General features: G+C 42.6%; 1 protein-coding gene and 2 long non-coding RNA genes across 3 annotated transcripts; 2 read left to right on the top strand and 1 right to left on the bottom strand.

The window, feature by feature from the left end:
* Window positions 1-5,981: 5,981 nt before the first annotated feature.
* On the top strand, window positions 5,982-7,456 carry LOC143740216 (uncharacterized). Its single transcript, XR_013204795.1, has 3 exons — window positions 5,982-6,156; window positions 7,065-7,227; window positions 7,383-7,456. It is a non-coding gene; the product is annotated as an uncharacterized LOC143740216 (long non-coding RNA).
* Window positions 7,457-8,880: 1,424 nt separating this feature from the next.
* LOC143740215 (uncharacterized) lies at window positions 8,881-10,646 on the top strand. Its single transcript, XR_013204794.1, has 4 exons — window positions 8,881-9,033; window positions 9,153-9,214; window positions 10,088-10,131; window positions 10,559-10,646. It is a non-coding gene; the product is annotated as an uncharacterized LOC143740215 (long non-coding RNA).
* A 2,354-nt stretch (window positions 10,647-13,000) lies between these two features.
* Window positions 13,001-22,367, bottom strand: LOC143740202 (uncharacterized). Its single transcript, XM_077232255.1, has 18 exons — window positions 19,258-22,367; window positions 18,659-18,767; window positions 18,418-18,502; window positions 18,151-18,289; window positions 17,770-17,829; window positions 17,229-17,609; window positions 17,022-17,123; window positions 16,683-16,911; window positions 16,416-16,594; window positions 15,799-15,889; window positions 15,356-15,703; window positions 15,107-15,224; window positions 14,854-14,945; window positions 14,659-14,776; window positions 14,189-14,293; window positions 13,898-14,098; window positions 13,585-13,758; window positions 13,001-13,427 (listed from the first exon to the last, which is right to left on the bottom strand). Exons 8-18 carry the CDS (start codon window positions 16,758-16,760, stop codon window positions 13,300-13,302), a joined length of 1,632 nt encoding a protein of 543 aa, XP_077088370.1. The 5' UTR covers window positions 16,761-16,911; window positions 17,022-17,123; window positions 17,229-17,609; window positions 17,770-17,829; window positions 18,151-18,289; window positions 18,418-18,502; window positions 18,659-18,767; window positions 19,258-22,367; the 3' UTR covers window positions 13,001-13,299.
* Between the last annotated feature and the right edge of the window lie 2,730 nt (window positions 22,368-25,097).

Here is a 25,097-nt window from a genome sequence, read left to right as displayed (position 1 = left end):
CCTCTCTGAAGGTGAGCATCTCACATACTGGGGTTATCAGGTAGTAGGCTCCTCCAGGCCTCCTTGATTGAGAACGGTCAGGTAGTAGGCCTCACCAGGCCTCCCTGAAGGTGAGTTCCCACAGTTTGTGGTTACCAGGTAGTAGGCCTCTCCAGGCCTCCCTGAAGGTGAGCTCCCCACATACTGTGGTCGTAGGGTAGCAGGCCTCACCGGGCCTCCCTGAAGGTGAATTACCCACGTACTGTGGTTATCAGGTAGTAGGCCTCACGTGCCTCCCTAAAGAATCAGGTAGTAGGCCTCTCCGGGCCTCCCTGTAACGCTCCCTAGTGGTGCTGGGTTTATGAAGCTAGTGGTCTCTTGCTATCAGTTTCAGCTAGCCTTAATAGGCAGCTGCTGAAGGCGAGCTTGCGCCCTGGCTCGCTAAAGTGTTCATTCTCTGCTAAAGGTTCCCTCCCGGAACCTTTTCTGCCTACAGCCTGGTTTGCCTACCAGGCAGACCTTGTGCTCCCCTCACGAGGGTCTCTATGAGCATGCGGCTTCCTGAGTCTGGTCAGACGGTCGTAGGCCTCTCGTGAGGCCTCCCAGTTAGATCAGCCCTTAGGCCTTCACAGGCCTCCTCAGTGTTTTGAAACACAGACACTGGGTTGATCCGTGGATCGAGTAGAGAAACTCCCCTCGCTAGCAAGGGTCGGAAAGCACTATGCTGAGTCATACTCTCCGGGATATCCCGTCTCTGAGATCCGGGCCGAGTGGTTCACTGCCAGCTTCGCAGTCCCTCGGGTTGGATGCCTTACTTAAGGCATTTGTCCAGAGGCTCTGTCTTCAGACAGACAGGATTTGGCCTGACTAAGTGTCTATGTACTGGCGCCAGGTCAGGCCGTCCTGGTGGCATTTCGGGGTGAGTACGTTCCCCTGAATAGTGACTGGCTGGGGTTCCCTTGGGTTCCCTAGCCACATTCCCTAGAAGGGACCCCTTCTAATTGGAAGCTGAGGTTCCAGGCCCGGAGCCGGCCCAGGTAGACCTTTCATTTAACCATGTTTATGAAGGTTTTTCTGTGAGGCTGTAGCTTGGGCTATGGCCGTAGGGAATGCTGTCACTGACAGCCCAGTGTGACCTGAGGGTGAGTGGTTCTAGCGTTTCATTTGAAGTTGCTGGTTCTGACAGTTGTCACTGCCACTTGGCATGCACTCCCCTTAGCATGGCGGCGTTGGTATATCGTTCCCCATAGCGTCGTTGACGTATTGTTGAGTTCCCTTCGAAAGGGAACGTCTCAGGTTACGACTGTAACCTATGTTCCCTGAGAACAGGGAACGAGACAATACGTCTCCCTGCCATGCCGCGGTGCTTGCCTACCGTACAGTCCCTTCAGACGATAAGGTGATTTGTCATGTTTGCAAGGCGCCCTTTTATACTTCCAGGTCGCACGTTAATCATTCACGCTAATGATTCACGGGCTGTCGCCGGTCAATATGATTGACGTGATTTGATAGTGATTTCAGACACCTGTCACGCCTGAGGCGTTCCCCATAGCGTCGTTGACGTATTGTCTCGTTCCCTGTTCTCAGGGAACATAGGTTACAGTCGTAACCTGAGACGTTTACTAAACATAATAAGAAAAAAAAACGTTGTTTGTAATAGTAATTATTTGTGTGATGGCTAGGTTTAAAATATATGAGATAAAAAGTACCTTTAGATCATTATAAAAACAATAGAAGTCAATGGAAAGTCCCCATCATCATAGAAAAACAAGTGCGTGTGCGTTGTGCTTGCACGGTACACTGTGTTCCCCTGTCTTGTTCCGGTTTTCTCCAGGCTCAGAATAGACAGATAGACAGGAGGGAGGGGCAAGAGGGGAAGGGGAGAGAGTTGAATGGGGACAGAAGAGTGTAAATTATGGATGACAGGGTTCAGCTCACAGCAGAACATCAGTGAAAATCTCTTGTATCTCTCAGGAAAATGCCCACCATTTTCCTGACCTCTGTAACAATGTGTTGGCTTAGATCTGCTCATATCATATACACACAAAACCCACAAGGATGATGCTAGTGTATTTTTGTTTGTTACGAGAAAGAAAGATGTCACTAATAATTTGCAGTGCCACTCCAGCAGTAATAAACAAGTATGGTGGATTATTGTGCCCCAACCAGCATGCGCATTAATTAATATGTGTCTGGAAAAACCCCTTCTGTTTGACATCTGTTGATTGCCTGTCTGTTGACTGGAATCTTTCTAATTTCCTAAATTAATTTCTAAGACTTGCAGCACCGTGAGCAGTGGAAAGCTGGCATCATGTGAAATCCTTTTGATTTGAGTGAAATCTTTCCATATTCTGAATGAGAGTAATAAATGTTTTTAGCTATTTTTCTTTGTGAAAAATAATGTATTGGAAAAGATTAAGACGAACAGCCAGAGAGCATATTGTTTGTGTTGATTTAGGTTGGCATGTTGCTAGGCTCTGCATTATGTCTCAGCCTCATTACATTACTGTTCCCTGCTTAGCCAAAGCAAGGGACTCGCTAACTCACTCTGTCTAGCAAGATGATCGATGTGACATATCCTCTTGTTCTTTGTATCTGTCTTTTTCTCATTCTTAACATCTTTCTGTAGGTTTGTGGAAGATTGAATGCTTGAATACCATAATTTACAAAGGGATTCCATGTCACAACATGGAATCCCTTTGTACATTATGGTATTCAAGCATTCAATCTTCCACAAAGCTACAGAAAGATGTTCAGAAAGTCTCTCACTCCTTGATCAAAAGGTTTTCTATATTATTTTCTCATAAAACAAACATTTTTGGGGGTGGATGAGTTGCATTCATATTTTACAAATTACATAAATGTGCTACTCCATCAATCTTTGTTTTTTTCTATTACATTGAGAGAAAAAAAACATACCTTTTTAATGAATTTATACATTTTAACGCAAATTTGACTAAAGGATCACAGGTGGGTGCACATTTTAAATTGATGTTGCTATCACTCGAAATAACGATTTTTTTTTCACTATTCACTTTATCTAAACAATTCATTTTGATTACAGCATCAGGTTTCTCATTCAAACATGATTGCTTCATGTTAAATTGATTTGAAATGGTTACTGTTTGTTTTACCCTTACCCTTGGTTACCTTTATTAATTTTGAAAGAGCATGTTTCAATCAAGTATTTTGATCAAAAAGGGCAAATGAGTTTTGCTGCTTGTTCAGTTTACTTTAAGAAAACAAATTAATAAAATATAGCTGCGAGCAGCGATTACGAGCCCAAGCCGGTGGCACCGCAACCCCGGTGCCTTTAGTTACCTAAAGGCACCGGGGTGGCGGTACCGCCGGCTTTGGCCCTTCATCGCTGCTCGCAGCTATATTTATATTTATATATATATATATATATATATATATATATATATATATATATATATATATATATATATTAGGCATGTGCCGGTATCAAATTTTCATGCTACGATTAATTGATTGAGCTTTTATCACGGTATACGGTATTATCACGATATTTTAATTGCACAAGAGAAACAGACGGATTGGGGGTATCTAAAAAAAAACTTGCATCACAATGTGTAATTGTGATTGTCAAAACATTAATTTTATTTTTTAGTGACAACATGTTATAATGTTTACATGGTTACTGAGGCTACTGTTTGTATTATTGCTTAACACAATTTTCATGATTTCAATTAAATTCTTGGATTTAATTTCAATCTTGATTCAATATTGACTCATTTGGATAAATATTAGGTAGGCTACAGTAGATAGCCTGCATTTAAATGTTTCTCAAGAAAAAATATATCTCACATAATGCTGTAAACATACAGAGAGAAATTAAATATAATGCATACAATATAAATATAATAATAATATAAATATAAAAATGTAATATGCCGTAATTTTCATTATAATAACAATTATATAATGACAAGTAAACATATATTAAAATAATATAGTGCACATATTTAGCAAAATACTCCTCTCTATAGCTATTTTCTTATAGTCAACTAACATTAAATGGCTTTCCTGAGGTAAATGTAACGTTCTGTGACATAATTGTTCTCCTGCAGTGTTATTGACCTCTTTCCGTGGTTGAAAAACACTGATTGATCGAAAGTACGTACCTTTCGGTGGGTTGTACTGTATCTTTAATAAAAAGTAACAGATGATCGATTTACTTGATCTGAGGCGCGCGATCTGTCACGTCACATTTACAAGCACCAAAACAGTATTTATTGTCTGATTTTCGTTATAAAACCTGAGAGCTGATATTTTTTTCATATCAAAAGTAACCTGCTCTGTCTAGTCTGTCGGTGTCAGTGTCCTCTTTGCTCCGCGATTTTTCTCTGGGTGAGAAAATGGATGTGTGGCGCGAGACCGTGTGAAAGTGTCAATTGCGTGAGTCTCAAGCTGAATGCGTGAGAGTTCAACCCGGTATCACGACAAGACGTGAAATAATCACGTTGGTCCACTTTGGAAAACGTGTAGATGTCACGGTTTAACCCCCTCAAACGTGAAACTTACACGTTTGCGTTAACACGTTCCAGTGGAGAAATACCCGGATGTTGACCTATTCTACACGCTATCGCCGTAAGCTCTGGCATAACGACCTATTTTGGTTTTCATTAAACCGAGAAAAATTGAATTTTGTTGTATTGACGATCACTGAGCAATTTTCTATTATTTAATTATTTAAAATGTTAAAAAAACATTGATTATTTTCAAGGTGAAAAGCATTCATTTGCCTTGATCCACGCCGAAAAAACGTCTAAATGTCACGTTTTTAATGAAGTAATGAGTAAAACGTCTCTTTTTCTTGAGTCCCCCAGCTCCTCGTTTAGGCGAAAGGTACGCTAAAACAATGTATTACATCGAAGTTAAACCATGTTAACCATAACCTTTTAAATACTCAACCTAGTTCCGTTGCTTAGTAACTAACTACCCGAATGTAAGATGTCACGTGACGTCGCCATAATTTGCTAAAGTTTAATTTAAATTTTATAGAAGAAAAAACACACTGAATAACTATTTCACAGGATTAATACCCTCAAATGTGAAACTTGCATATTTTTACAGCTGTGGAAATTCTGGGAAAATACCCGTTAATGCCCGTTAATGATGATGACGTTAAAAACTCCCGCTTGCAACCACGACTTCCTCCTCTTCGGACTTCATCAAGCAGGTAAGACACGTTGACAACAATATGTACAACAATGTAATTATATAAGAGCTATTGCCATTTGCCTTATTTTATAGACACGTTGAGTCATCAGTATATTGGAAAGCTATAAACTTTCTATGTTGACCTTACTGCATATCAGTAACCTTAGGTATTTAGGTTATTAAGGATTTACCAAGAATAAATGGCCTATTCAATGAGAATATGGAAATTGGTGAATACAGGCCTAATAAATGAATAATGATGATGCTTAATGCAGGCCTTATTAGGCTCTGATAGACACATTAGTTATTTGTTAATTGCTAACATTTATTCCCTAACCTAAAGTGTTACCTTCATTTCATCAATCAGTTCAACTTAAATATTTTATCAGTTAATCATTTTAAACATTTCAATTTATTTGATCAGAGCTCTTGTTTAAAACGGATAAATTGGGCGCATCAAATACAGTTTTATGATTGGCTATGTATAGTTTCATTCTTTGGCGCATGTCTGTTGTATTGCTAATTAGGCTAACTTTAACTGTCCCTTTTAACCAGCTAAATGGTAGGCCCTGACCATATATATATAAGTATAAAGTGGGCTATAAACTCATCATCAAATAGGATAGTTAGAGGCTATATATAGAAACTGCCTGAGACACCGTGCCATGATGTTAGTGATTAACCAGCCAAAGATCAAAAAAATTAGGCAACTTTTATATCATTTCATTGTATTATTATTGTGAAACCCGTTTTTTTTATGTCTCTTTCCAAACAGATATGCCAGGACCTGGTTCAACCACAAAAAAATGTGCGTCTTGTTCTATGCCACTCAATGTGGCTTGCAAGACGTGCAAGTACTGCAAAGCAGCGCAGCCCCACAAGTTGCGTTTGAAAAAGAAATTAGAAAAATTTGATTTGAAATCCCAGACATGGTCCCAGGCCCAGAAAAAAAATAATACTTCATCCCACTTGAGGGATGATGCTTTTTTGTTGGTATGTTACAGACTATTATTTAATTTTTTTGGCTTGCATGCATATTAAACGCCTGCATTTTTTTGTTTTAGGTTTACACTTATTGACCGTAGCTCATCATAATAAAAGGGATAGTTCACCCAAAAATGAAAATTCTGTCAGTATTTACTCACCCTCATGTTGTTCAACCCCGTAAGACCTTCGTTCATCTTCGGAACACAAATTAAGATATTTTTGATGAAATCTGAGAGCTGGATCACTCCTCCATAGGCTTCTAAGGGATTGACACTTGCCAGTCCCGAAAAGTTATTAAAGACATCGTTAAAATAGTCCAAGTGACTACAGTGGCTCAATCTTAAGTTTATCAAGTGACGAAAATACTCTTTGTGCGCAAAAACAAACAAAAATAATGACTTTATTTCAACTATTAATTTCCTTCTCTGTGGGCCTCTACTCAATTAACGTAGTCTGATTGCGTAGAGCTACATCACACGTAGGCTCACTATTGGCCGACGCTGTGTGTGATGCGTGTGACTGGGCTGGCAAGTGTCAATCCCTTAAGAAGCCTATGGAGGAGTGATCCAGCTCTAAGATTTAATCAGAAATATCTTAATTTGTGTTCCGAAGATGAATGAAGGTCTTACGGGGTTGGAACAACATGAGGGAGAGTAAATACTGACATAATTTTCATTTTTGGGTGAACTATCCCTTTAAGTAAAGATCTTCTGAATGAAAAATCACTGTAAAGCTTCTACTTGCTGATCCCAAAATTCTAAAGACTGTTATTGCAGCGAAATGGTTCTTATGAGTATACACACAGCACATGTCATAATGTTAGTATACAAAGAAGTTGCTTTAACTGACTCTGAAATTTACCAGAGCATAAATGTTCAGAAATAATGTAGATTTTGCTTTACTCTTGTTGGAAGCTGGAAAGGTTTCAGGCCCTTGGCTCCAGGGGTGTGTTATTTATATCCCGCCCTGGAACCAAATCGTGGACTAGTGAGGTGCTTCTGCCCAGATGTAAAGTTACCGAGGCTGCATCTGCCTGCCTACAGAGGATGGAGGCGTTGTTTGAATTTGTTGTGCAAGGTATTGTTGTATGTTAAAGTAAAACAAGACATCATTAGATAAATAGTAAGTTTAGTTTTTGTTGAAATAGCAATAATGCCATATTGAAATCAATTAAACCCTTTTATTTATATGGTGTTATTGATTTTTTTTTTTTTGACTTCTGTTAATACTAGGTTGGAGTCAATCAGAGACAGTAGCAGCCTCAGCAGCAGAGATCCCACAGCCTCCTGTGGACAACTCACTGGCCCTAACATCAAGTAAGTGTTGTATAGTTGCATAATGTACTGATATTCCACCCTAGATGCAGTTTGTTATTTCACATTTTGTATCACTGGTTACTTTCAGGTTATTATGGAGCCCCTTCTCTTGCCAGTCCTAACCTCCCACCCCCTACTCTTGCCAGTCCTTCCCCTCCACCCCCTACTCTTGCCAGTCCTAACCTCCCACCCCCTACTCTTGCCAGTCCTAACCTCCCACCCCCTACTCTTGCCAGTCCTACCACTCCACCCCCTACTCTTGCCAGTCCTAACCTCCCACCCCCTACTCTTGCCAGTCCTACCACTCCACCCCCTACTCTTGCCAGTCCTAACCTCCCACCCCCTACTCTTGCCAGTCCTAACCTCCCACCCCCTACTCTTGTCAGTCCTACCACTCCACCCCCTACTCTTGCCAGTCCTTCCCCTCCACCCCCTACTCTTGCCAGTCCTAACCTCCCACCCCCTTCTCTTGCCAGTCCGAACCTCCCACCCCCTACTCTTGCCAGTCCTAACCTCCCACCCCCTACTCTTGCCAGTCCTAACCTCCCACCCCCTACTCTTGCCAGTCCTAACCTCCCACCCCCTTCTCTTGCCAGTCCTAACCTCCCACCCCCTACTCTTGCCAGTCCTAACCTCCCACCCCCTACTCTTGCCAGTCCTAACCTCCCACCCCCTACTCTTCCCAGTCCTAACCTCCCACCCCCTTCTCTTGCCAGTCCTAACCTCCCACCCCCTTATCTTGCCAGTCCTTCCCCTCCACCCCCTACTCTTGCCAGTCCTTCCCCTCCACCCCCTACTCTTGCCAGTCCTTCCCCTCCACCCCCTACTCTTGCCAGTCCTACCACTCCACCCCCTACTCTTGCCATTCCTAACCTCCCACCCCCTACTCTTGCCAGTCCTACCACTCCACCCCCTACTCTTGCCAGTCCTAACCTCCCACCCCCTACTCTTGCCAGTCCTAACCTCCCACCCCCTACTCTTGTCAGTCCTACCACTCCACCCCCTACTCTTGCCAGTCCTTCCCCTCCACCCCCTACTCTTGCCAGTCCTAACCTCCCACCCCCTTCTCTTGCCAGTCCTAACCTCCCACCCCCTTCTCTTGCCAGTCCTAACCTCCCACCCCCTACACTTGCCAGTCCTAACCTCCCACCCCCTACTCTTGCCAGTCCTAACCTCCCACCCCCTACTCTTGCCAGTCCTAACCTCCCACCCCCTTCTCTTGCCAGTCCTAACCTCCCACCCCCTACTCTTGCCAGTCCTAACCTCCCACCCCCTACTCTTGCCAGTCCTAACCTCCCACCCCCTACGCTTCCCAGTCCTAACCTCCCACCCCCTTCTCTTGCCAGTCCTAACCTCCCACCCCCTTATCTTGCCAGTCCTTCCCCTCCACCCCCTACTCTTGCCAGTCCTTCCCCTCCACCCCCTACTCTTGCCAGTCCTTCCCCTCCACCCCCTACTCTTGCCAGTCCTACCACTCCAGCCCCTACTCTTGCCAGTCCTACCACTCCAGCCCCTACTCTTGCCATCCCTACTCCTGGAGGAAACAAGTGGAAGAAGAAGAAGAATGGTGGGTGTATATTTTTTCAAAAATATCTATCTAATTTATTTTTTGAGACCAAGAATCTAGTGATTGTTTTGCATGGGAAATTAATGGACATTTCACCAAAAACAAATTGTGTATTTCAGATTGCTCCCACAGCAGCCAGGGGGTATACAAGGGAGATATTTTGAAGGAACGAGTTACAGAGGTTGGTCAGGCATTACCTGATATGGATAAAAACTAGGCAGTAGAACATTAAAGAATGGATGTTATTGCAGGGTTAGAACTGAACTTATTAACACGTAAGACTTATCCACATTGCACATAATGATATGATATGATACGACATATGATTTTCCACTATTATTTCACATAATGTTTTACATTTGTGGTTCAAGATTTTATTTGTCACATACACAGTTATATAGAGAATATATAACCAGCTGTTAAATGTAAAACAGGTCGGGTCCGCTCCATGGACAGTGCCATTATTATCATAATACAAACACAAGAAGAAATTCCGAATATATATAGATAGATATAAAAACTAATTGTGTACAGAAGTATTAGACTAAAACATTTTAGGTGAACAGAAATGTATAGAGATATTTACAGAAATATTTAGGTGAACAGAAATTTATAAGACATATGTGCAAACCGGTTGTACAACAGGTTATTTTATGTAGACAAATATCATATACTGTATGTAGACAACTTAACCCAAAATACAGTCCAAAATAAAGAGTCTTTTATTTATGAAAGTGTCTTGATGGGTATTGCACGTGTAAGCCTACTTGACTACTGTACTTTAAAGTGTAGACCTACAGATTATGTTAGTTACAGTTATTAGGGTTTTTTAACGCTTTTGCTTCATCATTGTGTGTAGATTTAGGGGGGAAGAAGAACTTTATTATTTCAAACTATTTTAACACAAGGCTGCAACAGAACAAAATTTTTGAAAATGGTGAAAGGGGTCTGATTTCCTGAATGCACTGTACAGTATATCTCTACCTTGTTTCGATTGTATAGCTGGCAGTATTGACAACAATCAAACTAACTTAATATTCTGCTTTTTCATTAGGGAAGGAAGGAATACCTTCTGAAATGGCACCCTTGCAGTTCATGGTATGTATGGAAATCTTTTTTACTCTTTACCGCCTTTATGTTTTCAGTGTTTGTCTGTAAGCAGGATTACACACAAACTACCAGCATGATTTTCATGAAAGGTGTACCATGGGCCAAGGAAGTACCCATCACATTTTAGAGCGGATCCAAGGGATAATTTCGGGATAATTACTAGATTGTATTTCAGTTAATCTGTTCCTGCAGGGTTTGTAAAATTGCACTGTACTTTGTAGAAAAGCTTGACAAAGTATGTAATATTTATCCATGTGATTTACATAACGTCTGCCATTTGTTTGTCACCATGTAAGTGATAATGAATGGTGTCAAATTACAACTAATTTTTTTTAAAGTAGTTTTGTAACTCTTGAACTCTTAAAATAAATACTTGTTACACATAACATACATATGTTCTCTGTTTTCATTTCAGTGGAAAAAAATGGAGAAGCACCTGGGTGGAGGAGGATTCCTTCCTTATGTAGTGTGTGTGTTTAATAAACAGTTGTTACAATGCCAAATGTCTTTGTTGGCCTCACTCTTTTATGCACTTTCACGTACAACACATTCTGTCAACATTATCTGTGATGGAGGAGTCATCACACATTAAAGCTGATATTGTTTTTGGGTATCAGTAATGTTGTCAAATATAAGTCCTTATTGCAACAGGTTGCCCTCTTTTGTATATCCTGTTTATTTTCCGTCATCATCATAGGAATATAATCCACCAGGCTCTGAAGCGGCACCAGCAAATGCAGTAAACGGCTGTCTGGAGCAATGACTTGGATGAACCTGGACTTGCAGTGAAAGCATGCAGAAACTATGAAAACATCCATACTTCTCTTTATGATTCTTACATGTGCATTGTACTGATTAATCTAATTTGACTATCACCTGCTGTGTCAACTTGCATGTGGCTGACATCATTTAAAACTATCATTCAGGTACAGTGGTTGTTAAGCTAAGGAAAATAAACATTGTGTGACCTCAATTATAAGGGTCAAATCTCTTGTGGGTCTTAAGGGTTATGTCAGTAATTTCTTCACATACCAGCCTATGAAACATGTTATACAGGACATAAAGACACAATTATTTGTCAAATTTGAGACCTCTACCTGGTTGTGTGTTGCCAGGAGGCGGAGCCAAAGAGTGGGAAAATTACATTCCTAGGGGGCGCTACAGAGTCTGAGTGTGTGCGAGGTGTAACTTCACATATCTCCCTTACTTTACATCATAGTGGGACATTATATAACAAATTTCATTGTTCTATGAGGTCTTCTTGTTAGAAATGTCAACCCTAGGTCTAAGCTTAATATCGTGCTGCATGGGTCAGACAGGCCATGGCAGGGGTCATGTCAGTAATTTCTTCACATACCAGCCTATGAAACATATGTTATGCAGGACATAAAGACACAATTATTTGTCAAATTTGAGACCTCTACCTGGTTGTGTGTTGCCAGGAGGCGGAGCCAAAGAGTGGGAAAATTACATTCCTAGGGGGCGCTACAGAGTCTGAGTGTGTGCGAGGTGTAACTTCACATCTCTCCCTTACTTTACATCATAGTGGGACATTATATAACAAATTTCATCGCTCTATGAGGTCTTCTTGTTAGAAATGTCAACCCTAGGTCTAAGCTTAATATTGTGCCTATGAACTGCATGGGTCAGACAGGCCTTCGCAGGGCTCACATATCAGCAATGGAAACATACATGATATAGAGCATAAAGACACACTTATTTGTTGAATTTAAAAGTTCTATGTTATCTTGAATGGCATATTTTAAAGATGGCAAAAGCAGTCCATAATATCTGGTGTGACAAAGGCCTGTTCGTTATAAGACCCGAGGGGACATGTCATTTCAGTCTGTTGCTCCCAGACTATGGAACGCCCTACCCCTGTCCATAAGTCTGGCAGACACTCACACTGTTGTCTATTTTAAAAAGGTTCTGAAAACATGTTTATTTAGGAATGCTTTTGGTTGATGGGTTTTCAATAGTGTCACTTTAATCTTACATATGTATATACATTTTATATTGTTTGTTTTACTTATTCTCGTGTACAGCACTTTGTGATTTTATCTGTGAAAAGTGCTTTATAAATAAACTTTACTTACTTAGACCCATATGCATTTTATGGGTATTAAACCTAGGTTTACCATTTCTAACTTCTAACATTTCTAACATAACAATGAGATGTTGCATCAAACAATTACATATGATACAAAACAAGGGAGCAAATTGAAATCACAACCCTCTCATTCATAAACCCTTTTGCACCCCAAATCAAATTTTTCAGATTTGTGGCTCTGCCTTCTGTGAACACAGAACGTTAGGGGTCTCAAATTTCACAAATCAAATTTGTTACCAACCCCTGTATCAATAAATGTCCCATGCCAACATTTCCTAATGTAACTTATGCCCCCCTGCCCCCCACTATGCAGTCTCAAACCTCTATAATACAGTTTTTCATATAGCTGAATCATTAAACAGTTAATTTAACCAAACTTTAACAGTCTGAATAGTAATAGTGAAGGAACAATGCAAATGCAAAACTGGGTGGGTCTGTGGCAGATAATTAATTGCACAAACAGATTTTTTTTTTGTAGCACGTGTGACTTATATGTTGCTCTGTGGTCTTAATAAGAGGCACAAATTACAACAAATACTTTCACCTAATATGTCTGCAGTTGGATGAGCTTCAACAAAAACAGACTAATGTATATATTAGACTAATGTAGTTACTATAATATCCATAAAGTAGTCTTGGTGGTAGTCATTCAACAACTCACTGTCAGACTATGACAGTGTGAGAATGTGGTACAGCAGGAACAATTAAGCCTAGCATACAGAGCAGATAAAGCATAAAAGCAGAAAGAACACTTTACACAGCTTTTATTTATACAGTCAGGACCAAGTACATCAGTTTGACCAGTTACAGGGCTGGTGTGTGGGGACACTTAATCTGACTCTGAAATAAATCTGCTAGTTTACTCCTCACAATAAAGGCAATGGTATTTAAATAAATGAGGGAGGCTATCTATTCAAATAGGTATTGTCCAAAACCACCAAAACAAAAACACGTCAATTCACAAATTAGACATCTTCCAAATCACTGTCCTCAGAGCTCTCGTATTCAAGTCCTTTACTCTCATCCGGTATCTCCTTGGACCAGTCTTAAGGGAATAGAGGTCCTAAAGCCAAGCTGTATCTTGAGGAAACGACTTGAATCTTCTCCTCCACATCAGCAAGCCTTTCCTGTAGAAGACACCGTAGCCCACAATGCCCCTCGTCAGTTAAACTGCCTAGGAGGAAATATAAAACGAAAAAGGCACACATTAATGGAACACATTAATTCTTACCCATTTAGAGCCAGACCCAGTTAAGATAGCTGTCATACATTTCCATCTCTGAACAGCATTATAACATGGCACCTCCATAGTGTTATCCCCATGTGCTTACCACAGTTTCCTCCAGACATTTCAGCAATCAGCTTCCTAATGCCATCAGCCAGCCCTCTGAGGTAGGTGCAGTGCTGTCTCATCTCCTTAAGAATTAGGATCTTCTCTTCTTGCAGCCACATCTTTGACATGTATGCATCGAAGATCTTCTTCTTAGTGAGGATGTTTGTGGATTCTAAAGTCATAAAAATGAGCCAGTCAACAGGATTGACCTGTAAGCTGCAATATAGTTGTATAGCATACATGCCCATTAAGCTGCATCAACATCTGTTTGCTCAATGTAATCCCTCTCCCTCACAGAAGTTGTTCCATACCAGTGCTGTGAACCTCCCATGGCCATATTAGACTGTCCTCCCCACTGGCATGGCCCACCATAGAGAGTCGGCTCTCCACCATCTGCTCATTTATGCCCTCCTCCTCTGTCACCTGCTCATTGTATCGTTTGATCGCTTCAAAGAGTTTTCTTTTCTCGTCCCCCAATTTCCGTCGCCGCAATTGTCGATTCTTGTTGCTGTCTATAATTTCAAAAACACATGACAGAAACATAAAATCCAGACAAGAGATTTGCAAGTCATGTAAATACAATAGATAAGTCAACAACATACCTGTCTGATTATAAAGGCTTGCTTTTTTTTGATAGACACCCAGACATATGTGCTCTATTGACCGCTGAAGGATATGTTGGTCATCCTGTCTGGTATCTATAGAATCTTGGGAGGAGACAAAAGCATGAATAAGTAACCACTCAGGAAAGGTCAGTTTATATTTCTGATAGCTGAATTACTGAATTGATAGTTATAAGGCATTTGGGGCAGAGCCGTTTCAGCCCGAGTAAGGTACAGGCATAGAGACCACAAATTTACCTGACAGTGCATCACTAGCACTATGTCTACTAGCACTATGCTGTATGTGCAGTTTGCCACAGTGGCTAAAACACCTTAAACATGATATTCATTTGAAACTGTAATGTGATAAAGAAGAAAGTAATGTGATTACAGTAACACGTCCTCAACACTGTCGAGCAAACTATGCTGTAACTGTAAATAGCCTATTATTTAGAACGTAAATACTGTACCATCAGTGGCCCACTGTCTGACGTCATGTACCCACTGCTGCACCATGTTCCCAGGACACCCAAGTTCACGGCTCAAGTTCTCCAGCCTCTGGGACTCAGCATCAGCCTTTCGGACGGTCTACAATAAAAATGCAAACAAACAATTGCCTTTGCCATCTTGGACCAGATTTTAATTCCGTGTAATATGGTCAATACCTTGAGATATCTGTTGGACAATGCAAGATGAAGGCCATCATGCTTGCGTCTATTCCACCCAATTGCATGTACAGTCAGCATGTCATTGCGAGCTTTTTGAAAACATATTCAAATGTTACTGGGTGGCCTATTCAAATTTAATTAAAATAAAGGTTTCTCTTCTGTATTTTTATATAAAGAATGAAAGACTACTGAAAGAATAACTGAAAGAACAGGACATTTTTTATTAATGTAATAAAGCAGGATCTCATACCAGATTTGGCCATGTATTTAGTTGTGAGGGCACAACGAGAGAGGAAACTGTTCACCATTTCCACCTCTTCCCCTGCAGTTGCGCCAGCACCCTCCTGATTCCTACCACTCCAGACAATCTAACAAATGTGTGAAAGAGTTATTGGTTAGGGATGCACCAATCTCAGTTTTGCAAAGATATAAATCATACATTCATATTATCAATAATTAAATTAAATAGCAATAGTAAATGGCATAATAAAGACAATACCTCACACTTAGTTGAATGGGCCTTGGCATGCATGACTGACAGAAACGGCCTCATTTGAAGAAGAGGGCTCAGTTCAGGCATAGAGACTGACATCTTCTGAAGATAGGGCCAGTACTTGCATGAGATGTCAGTGCAGTAGAAATTAATGTTTGTGGCTGCCTGAAGCTCCTTCTGCAGGAACAGGGGATACGCAAAGATCTCCCCCCTGTACATATTGAGACCCTTTAGTATCACCCCATGCCTGCAAACAGCTACCTCAAGACCCTCTTCATCAAGTTTGCTTGCTCTTCTAGCAGTCTCCCTGGCAGCAGACCACTGACTAGCTCCACAAGTGCCTTTTCCTGGAGTCTGCATGAAAAAGGAAAAAAAAAAAAAAATGTATACTAGATGGCAAAAATACTGCATTTACACAGCAGGGCTACAAACTCTGAATCATTACTAACACTTTTCACTTTACTCCTGATTTCTTCAACAAAAGAGGATACGTCCGCATCTTTGGCAATGAAGATGCCCTCAAAGTATGGTTCCTCTGACCTTAATGAAAGCAGAAAAAAGGCATATTCAGTGGCAGACAGCATTTGTTCAGTAGGTTTTAGAAGGTGTGAAACAACTTAAGCCAGGCACACAGCTGCAAAATACAAAATTATCACCACATGGTTCTTCGTACTAGATTTTAAAGTGCGGCAAATTTATACTGATATCTGGTATCATCTCGATATTCCATACCAGTATCGGTGGTATCAGTTATTTTGATGTTTCTAAGCAGGTTTTAAAATTATCAGTATAAAATGTGTCATGCTGTTGTAGTGTGCTGGGTGTATGATAAGTCTATAAAATGGTGCTGAGTAATGGCCAATGACAGCACAAGAGGAAACCAGGGAGGAAGCAGAAACAAGTAAAACCTATCATGGAACCTTGAATAATTATCTGATGACAAATAGAAGCTTCTGTGTTGTGATAACATGATATACTATGATGTAGTGCCCCCGTCACAGAGTAATGTTGTGCAGTGCAAGCCGTACAGCAAAGCCGAGTAGTGTGGCACCTTGCCTTGCATTACCCTTTAGAGTGTTGAAATCTGTACAGTTTTCTGTTGCCGTCTGCAGAAACCGCAAGCATGTTGGGTGTACATGCTGGGCAGGTGAAGTGCTCCACATTTGCCATTTTCTCACATAGAAACTTGCAATAAGTGTATTCCACAAAGCTCCTCTGAAATACATCTCCATGTATTTTACCCCTCTGTAAATAAGCAAATAGTTAAGAGAAAAGTAAAATGAAATAGCCAATGGTCTCTAATTAAGGAAATCTTCATCCACACGGATCATACCCTTCCAAACTGCTCTGTCCTCTGCTCTAACAGCCGCAAAAATCCTTGTCTTGACAAACCCGGAGCAACGGTTTTCATCTCCTCAAATGTGCTGAATACATCCACTGAAAACAATGTGTCAGCATTGGATGTGTCCAATACCCACTTCTTATGAGGTCGCTTCTGTCAGGTGTCCATTGTGATAGACACACTTTGCACGCCAAATTGGGCAAGTACAAGTCATAACGACCTAAAAAGAATCAAACGTATGAATATCTTGTGACAAATAACTGCAAAACGTATGAATATCTTGTGACCCTTAACTGCAAAACCAAAAAATAAAGGCTAAACCCTACCTACCATTTATGCAAACCAAAATATTTGCTTTGCCAGCAGATTCTGTGATGTTTGTAGGGTCACAGGTGCACAGTCGGTCAGGTCTCACTGTAGGCAACAGCCGAACTAAAAAGAAATTACACAATTTTGAAAAGAGCTTAAAGAAGGACTGTCTGACTGAGAAATGTAAATAGAAGTTGTTCACACACACCAAAATAATCAGAGCGGTACCTTGATTTTTTAATGTATATTTGCCATTTTCTTTCACATAGCACAATGTTGGCGGAATGGGCCGGTAAAATCCATCACTGCAGGACTCCCTGTTATGGAGTACCAGTTTTTGGTGGCAAATTAAATCACACTCCATACACAGCCACTCTTCTGGCATGCAGTCTCTGCAACGAATAATGGCAGGAGATGAGCACTGACTGCATTTATTTTCCTTGATCACTCTGGAGAACAACAAGCAGTCCAGGTGGTAGGGCCTTGCTTTCTGCCACTCATCTTGGGCTGCAGACTGTCGCAAGCTCCATGATGATGATGTTGAAGAAGGACCATCTGAAGCTTCAACAGTTGTTGCCAGAATCTCCTGCAGTTTCTGCATCTCACTGTCTGAAAGAGGGACATGAAAAAAAGCTCCTTAGTGGTTCTACAAAGACCCCATTGTGGTTCTGAAAAGATTAAACTGCTTGGCTACAATATAGTGAAGTAACAAACAATCATTTCACACTGTTAATTTGATTAAAACAATGACAATAAGGAGTCATCCTACCAAGTAAGTGTTGAGACAAGCTTTGTTCTGTCACCATGGGTACCTCCTCAGCTGGTTGGACTGAAAGATATTGGATAAAGTCTCCCTTAAATAATTTTGCATTTTGGTCCAATTAAGTAAATCAGACATGGTACTCTAGCAGAAAGAAACATAACTACTGTAATGTTACTGCATCACTCATTGATGCGATGTTCAGACAAAGTTTGTTTGGAAGTATTACTAGCAAGGGGGCATAGGCATCCTGGAATGTGTGGGGATTGTAACAATCAAAAGCAGTGATAGGCTACATTTACAGGTGATTTAACCAGAGAAGAGACAGAACAACCTAGCCTGGCTCCACACACACCCATTCAGAATATACAGTAGGATACGAAGACCAACCTGTACTTGAAGAACGTATACGCGTTTCTCCACTTCTGCTCTTTCTTTTCAGCAGTGGACGCCCTTCACAGTCTCTCTCAATCCACTGAAATTTACTCTTGCGGTTAGGTGATGTTCTTTTCTCATCATCTTGCTTTTCCTTGCATGACAGAAATTCAACATTATATGTAAACACAAAAGAAGTGGGTTTTCTCCCATTTTTACTCACTGTATGAATTCCATTCATTTGCAAAATGAGCAGACTGCTGTTTAACTAAAGATACTCACTTTCATTTGAGCCAAAAGCAGGTCTGCATGGAACATAGCATCCTCTGCTGCACCAATGTCCTGCTCAGCCATCTTAATTGTAAAACTAACGGTGAATTGATAACGTTACAACTCTATTTTCCGTTCAAAATAAGACATTGACTGAGTGACCAAAGAACACCATAAAAATATAAAATAAGGCAAATGGCAATAGCTCTTATATAATTAAATTGTTGTACATATTGTTGTCAATGTGTCTTACCTGCTTGATGAAGTCCGAAGAGGAGGAAGTCGTGGTTGCAAGCGGGAGTTTTTAACGTCATCATCATTATTAACGGGCATTAACGGGTATTTTCCCAGAATTTCCACAGCTGGAAAAATATGCAAGTTTCACATTTGAGGGTATTAATCCTGTGAAGTAGTTATTCAGTGTGTTTTTTCTTCTTTAAAATTTAAATTAAACTTTAGCAAATTACGGCGACGTCACGTGACGTCTTACATTCGGGTAGTTAGTTACTAAGCAACGGAACTAGGTTGAGTATTTAAAAGGTTATGGTTAACATGGTTTAACTTCGATGTAATACATTGTTTTAGCGTACCTTTCGCCTAAACGAGGAGCTGGGGGACTCAAGAAAAAGAGACGTTTTACTCATTACTTCATTAAAAACGTGACATTTAGACGTTTTTTTTTTCGGCGTGGATCAAGGCAAATGAATGCTTTTCACCTTGAAAATAATCAATGTTTTTTTTACATTTTAAATAATTAAATAATAGAAAATTGCTCAGTGATCGTCAATACAACAAAATTCAATTATTCTCGGTTTAATGAAAACCAAAATAGGTCGTTATGCCAGAGCTTACGGCGATAGCGTGTAGAATAGGTCAACATCCGGGTATTTCTCCACTGGAACGTGTTAACGCAAACGTGTAAGTTTCACGTTTGAGGGGGTTAAACCTGTCACAAGAACTGGACGGAAGCAAATGCAAGTTGACTCTTTTATTAATGGTCAGAAGACACAAAGACAATCACGAGGAACACTGCAGATGGTGGCGCAGGGACTCAGTGGTCAGCGTGCAGGTGGTGGTGATACCGGTGCGGGTGATGGTGAATCCAGTGCAGATGGACATCCAGACGAGACAGGACACGAAGACACCGAACAGGAACTCAACTGGAACAGACTGCGACAGGAACACGAAGCACGACACAGAGAACACCAAACCAACGATCTGACAAAGAGAGGAGAGTGTGTTGAGTCTTTATAGGTGAGTGAATTGGCAGCAGCTGGTGCAGGGAACGAGATCAGCTGGCACGCTGATCAGTGGCACGAGCGGCCACGCCCACTCACACACACACAACAACAATGACACGAGACATGAAGAAAACAGCGAACTCATGAATCGTGACAGTACCCCCCCTCCTAGGGACGCCTCCTGGCGTCCCCAGACTCCCTTACCTGTCGATTGTAATCATCAATAAGGGAGTGATCCAGAATGTCTCTAGCAGGCACCCAACTTCTCTCCTCCGGACCGTAACCCTCCCAGTCCACCAAGTACTGGAACCCGCGTCCCCTCCGCCTTGAGTCCAGAATACGATAAACCGAATATGTGGTCTCCCCGTCTACGAGTCGCGGCGGTGGGGGAACCGGGACAGGCGGATTAATACGAGAACGAAAAACAGGCTTAATTTTGGATACATGAAACACGGGATGAATTCTCCTGAACACTGGAGGAAGATTGAGGCGGACTGCCACCGGACTAATGATTTTGGTGACAGTAAACGGACCAATGAATTTGGGAGCAAGCTTATTCGAGACGGAGCGGAGAGGAATGTTCTTGGTAGAAAGCCACACTTTGGAACCGACGACGTATACGGGAGGCCTCCGCCGGTGGCGATCAGCCTTGGCCTTGGTGCGCGGTCCCACTTGGAGTAGAGTCTCTCGGGCTCTAGTCCAAGTGCGATGACACCTCTGGACAAAGGCGTGAGCGGAGGGAACCGCGACCTCGGGTTCCAGACTAGGAAAAATTGGTGGCTGGTACCCTATGCTACACTCAAACGGAGATAGGCCCGTGGATGATACTGGTAATGAATTGTGGGCGTACTCCACCATTGACAGTTGTTGGCTCCATGAGGAAGGATTCTTGGAAACCATACATCGCAACGTTCTCTCCAAATCTTGGTTGGCTCTCTCAGTTTGGCCATTGCTCTGGGGATGAAACCCTGAGGACAGACTAACAGTCGCACCCAGTAATCTACAAAATTCTTGCCAAAATTTGGACACAAATTGGGGACCTCTGTCGGAAACCACGTCTGTCGGGAGGCCATGTAACCGAAAGACGTGGTTAACGACTGTTACCGCTGTTTCCTTGGCTGAGGGCAATTTGGGCAAGGGAATAAAGTGGGCCGCCTTCGAGAACCGGTCCACCACGGTTAAAACTACCGTGTTACCCTGAGAGGGTGGGAGGGCGGTGACGAAATCTAGAGCGATGTGGGACCAGGGTCTCGAAGGAACCGGCAGCGGTTGAAGGAGCCCATCTGGGGGTCGATTGGAAGTCTTACCAGTGGCACAAACTGAGCAAGCCAAAACAAAACTGTGAACGTCGCGAGCCATACGAGGCCACCAAAATCGTTGCTTGACTAAAGATGTAGTGCGGCTAACTCCTGGATGACAAGCCACATTGGAACAATGCCCCCACTGAACAACGTCGGACCGTAATTCCTCTGGCACAAATAAACGGTTCGGTGGGCAACCGACCGGAGGCGTTACCCCTTGTAAGGCCGTCTTGACCTTCGATTCGACCTCCCATGTGAGAGTAGAGATAATTAGAGTCTCTGGAAAAATGCTCTCGGGAGTAGACGGGCGATCGGAACGGTCAAAAATGCGCGATAAAGAATCGGGCTTGATGTTTTTGGAGCCCGGGCGGTACGAGAGAGAAAAGTCAAAACGTCCGAGAAAAAGTGCCCACCGAGCCTGCCTAGAGTTCAATCTTTTAGCAGTTCTGATATATTCCAAATTCTTATGGTCTGTCCAGACGACAAAAGGTACCCCCGACCCTTCTAACCAGTGGCGCCATTCCTCCAATGCCAATTTGACTGCCAACAACTCTCTATTACCAATATCATAGTTACGTTCGGCAGGGGATAATCGATGGGACAAAAACGCGCATGGGTGCATCTTGTCGTCTGTGAGAGAGCGTTGGGATAGTACTGCACCTACCCCCACCTCTGACGCATCGACCTCCACCACAAACTGACGTGATGAATCAGGGGTAACCAGGATGGGGGCTGAAACAAAGCGGCCTTTCAGTTTGGCAAACGCAGCTTCCGCTGCGTCTGACCACCTGAACGCCGTTCTGGGAGAGGTCAAGGCGGTCAGAGGCGAGGCTAGTTGGCTGAAATTGCGAATAAATCGTCGGTAAAAATTGGCGAACCCCAAAAACCTCTGTAGGGCCTTACGGGAATCTGGACTTGGCCAATCTACCACAGCCTTAACCTTCTCAGGATCCATACGCACTCCCTCAGACGACACAATGTACCCAAGGAAAGGAACAGACTGTGCATGAAAAGCGCATTTCTCCGCCTTGACAAAAAGCCCATTCTCTAGCAGTCTCTGAAGCACTCGTCGAACGTGCTGCACGTGTTCCTGGAGAGAAGAAGAAAAAATCAATATGTCATCCAGGTAGACATATATGAATTGGTCGACCATATCTCGCAGCACGTCATTGACGAGTGCCTGGAAGACCGCTGGGGAGTTGGACAAGCCGAAAGGCATGACCAAGTATTCAAAGTGCCCCCTGGGGGTATTAAAAGCAGTCTTCCATTCATCCCCCCTCCTGATGCGGACCAAATGATAGGCATTACGTAAATCCAACTTTGTGAAGATAGATGCTCCTTGCAACCTCTCGAAGGCTGAAGACATCAACGGCAAAGGATAAGTATTCTTTACCGTGATGTTGTTCAGCCCCCGGTAGTCAATACAAGGTCGCAAAGACCCATCCTTCTTCCCCACAAAAAAGAACCCCGCCCCCGCTGGAGAAGAGGAGGGACGGATGAACCCCGCTGCTAGAGAATCAGAAATATATTTCTCCATAGCCTCCCTCTCTGGGACAGAAAGTGAATATAACTTGCCTTTAGGCGGAGACGTACCTGGCAATAACTCTATAGCACAATCATAGGGACGATGCGGAGGGAGAGAAGCAGCACGAGACTTACTGAACACCTCCTTCAGGTCTAGGTACTCCGTGGGCACGCTTGACAAGTCCGCTGCTTCCTCCTGAAACGTACAAACAGAAACAGACGGACAAGCAGACACAAGACAGGACTCATGACATTTATTGCTCCATTCAGACACTGATCTCTGCTGCCAGTCTATTTTGGGATTGTGTTTGAGGAGCCAGGGATGACCTAAAACAATGGGTGCCAGGGGGGAGTCCAAGATATAAAAAGAGATGGTTTCGGAATGGTTGCCGGATACGCTGAGTGTGAGGGGTCCAGAGGTATAAGAGATGGTAGGGAGTGTTTGTCCGTTAATCGCGTGCACTGCGATGGTGTGACTGAGGGGTAGAAGGGGAACCTGAATCCTGAGTGCAAAAGTGTGGTCCATGAAGTTACCTTCAGCCCCAGAGTCCAGTAGTGCTTGACAGTCGTGAGAGTGAACTGACCACCTGAGTCTTACCGGGAGGAGCGTTGATGTTGATGAGGTCTTCTCGGCGGAGATCCCACCCGACAGTAGCCTCAGGTTTACTGCCGGGCTTGGCCTTTTACCGGGCAGTTGAAAGCAAAATGTCCTGCTGCACCACAGTAAAGGCAAAGGCCCTGGGACCTCCGCCTCTCCTTCTCCTCCCGGGAAAGCCGAGCTCGCCCGACCTGCATGGGCTCGTGATCGTAGACGGGGCTGACCGCGTCCCCGGCGCTGGCTCGCGAAGTCTCCGCCGCTCCAGATACCCGTGCGGGTAACCTCCGAGATTCGACTCTGGAGAGTCGGGAGTCCACACGGAGTGCCAACTCGATCAGCCCATTGAGGGTAGTAGGTAAGTCCAGGGCATAAATCTCTCTCTGGACGCGGTCAGCCAGCCCATGCAGGAACATATCCCACTGCGCCTCCTCGTTCCACTGACACTCTGCCGCCAAGGTCCGGAACTCGATAGAGTAATCAGATACAGATCCTTCACCTTGCTTGAGGTCTGCTAGAATCCGGGCCGCCTCTCTTCCCGCGACCGCACGGTCAAAAACTCTTCTCATCTCGGCGGCGAGTGTCTGGAACGAGTTACAGCACGAGTCTTGGTTCTCCCACACCGCCGTTCCCCATAGCGCTGCCTTCCCAGTCAGAAGAGTGAGCACGAACGCGACCTTACTGCGTTCACTGGCAAAGGTCCTGGGCTGCAAAGAGAAGTGCATCGAACAGCGAGTTAGGAATGCTCTGCAAAAGTTCGGCTCACCGTTGTAGGACTCAGGAACAGGTAAGCGGGGCTCTGACTGGGAGGCGCTCTCTGGTGGTACGAGAGGAACGGCTGGTGTGGGTGGCGCAGTGGGAGCTTGCATCAGTTGGAATCGCTGGGTGAGCTCGGACACCTGCGCCACAAGAGCTTGAATAGCTCGACCCGATTCATTAGTATTCCTCTCCTGGGAATCCATCCGCGCTAGTGTTGTCACGATACTAGAATTTCTAACTTCGATACGATACCTTGAAAAATATCGATATTCGATTCCATTTTCGATACCACAGAGAAAAAAACTGCCACAATATTAAGGGGGTCTTTTTTTAATTAAAGCTAAATATTACAAGTCTAGAACATGACAATGAGGTATATTTTACATGAACAAAAATGTCCTGAGTTCTATCTGTTAATATTTTTTCATTGGACAAGAGCTAACATGATCCGTTGTGTTTTTATTACCTACTGTTATCAAAGATTAAAATATACTGTAACAAATGCATTGTTCATCGGTCATAAATGCTGGTTAATACATTAACTTAATTTGATGAACAGATTTAAACGCAAACGTGTGTGCATCACACGCGGAAACAATGCTCACTGGATCAGCATCTAGTCAAGTTACCTTTATTTATATATTGCTTTTAATAATACAGATTGTGTCGAAGCACTTAACTGTATCAAATTGGAGGATAGAGTGTCAGTAATGTATAATAATAAGGTTAAACATTCAATTTTCAGTTAAAGGCATTTCATTATTGAATTCAGAGATGCCATTGTCTAGCTCAGTTTAGTTTAATTAGTATATGTGTAATCAAATTGATGATAATCGCTAATGAAGGCAAATTGCAGAATTAAATAATTTTTGAATAAAGTTAAACAGACACAAGTTAATTTACATCTGACCACAGTTACAATATTTACTTGTCTACGATTCCTCAGTCAGATTATGTTAACTTTAAGAATTACAGTGAAAAAACGAAACACAGACTCATATCAACAACAATACTAGGCCATCTTGGTTAATGTTTCAGAAAAGTTAAAATGAGAAGAGTTACAGTGTTTTAGGATGTTTTTAGCAGTGGTGCAGGTCTGTCCAAAAAACAAACACCCCTGATGCTGAGCATATGCTTGCTAAATGGTACCCCTGGAGCCAATTCCTTAAATGTTTTCATCTATAAAATAATTTTACAAAATGACTGATGAGAGGGATATTGGTAGTCAAACAATCTTTTGGGTGCCCGCAGCCCGCTCGCAGTGTGAAGCGC

This window comes from Siphateles boraxobius, unplaced genomic scaffold (assembly GCF_051911475.1).
Source record: "Siphateles boraxobius isolate OS27281-9 unplaced genomic scaffold, OSU_SipBor_1 17, whole genome shotgun sequence".
Classification (NCBI taxonomy): domain Eukaryota; kingdom Metazoa; phylum Chordata; class Actinopteri; order Cypriniformes; family Leuciscidae; genus Siphateles; species Siphateles boraxobius.
Note: the sequence above shows the minus strand (reverse complement) of the source record. Positions and strands in the feature narration are given on the sequence as shown.

Coding starts and splice junctions, on each gene's coding strand:
- LOC143740202 (XM_077232255.1), bottom strand. CDS start 16,760: ATGAAAACCGTTGCTCCGGGTTTGTCAAGACAAGGATTTTTGCGGCTG. Junction 15,225..15,355: donor CCCATTCAACTAAGTGTGAG/GTATTGTCTTTA, acceptor CACATTTGTTAG/ATTGTCTGGAGTGGTAGGAA. Junction 14,294..14,658: donor CAGACAGTGGGCCACTGATG/GTACAGTATTTA, acceptor TCTCCTCCCAAG/ATTCTATAGATACCAGACAG.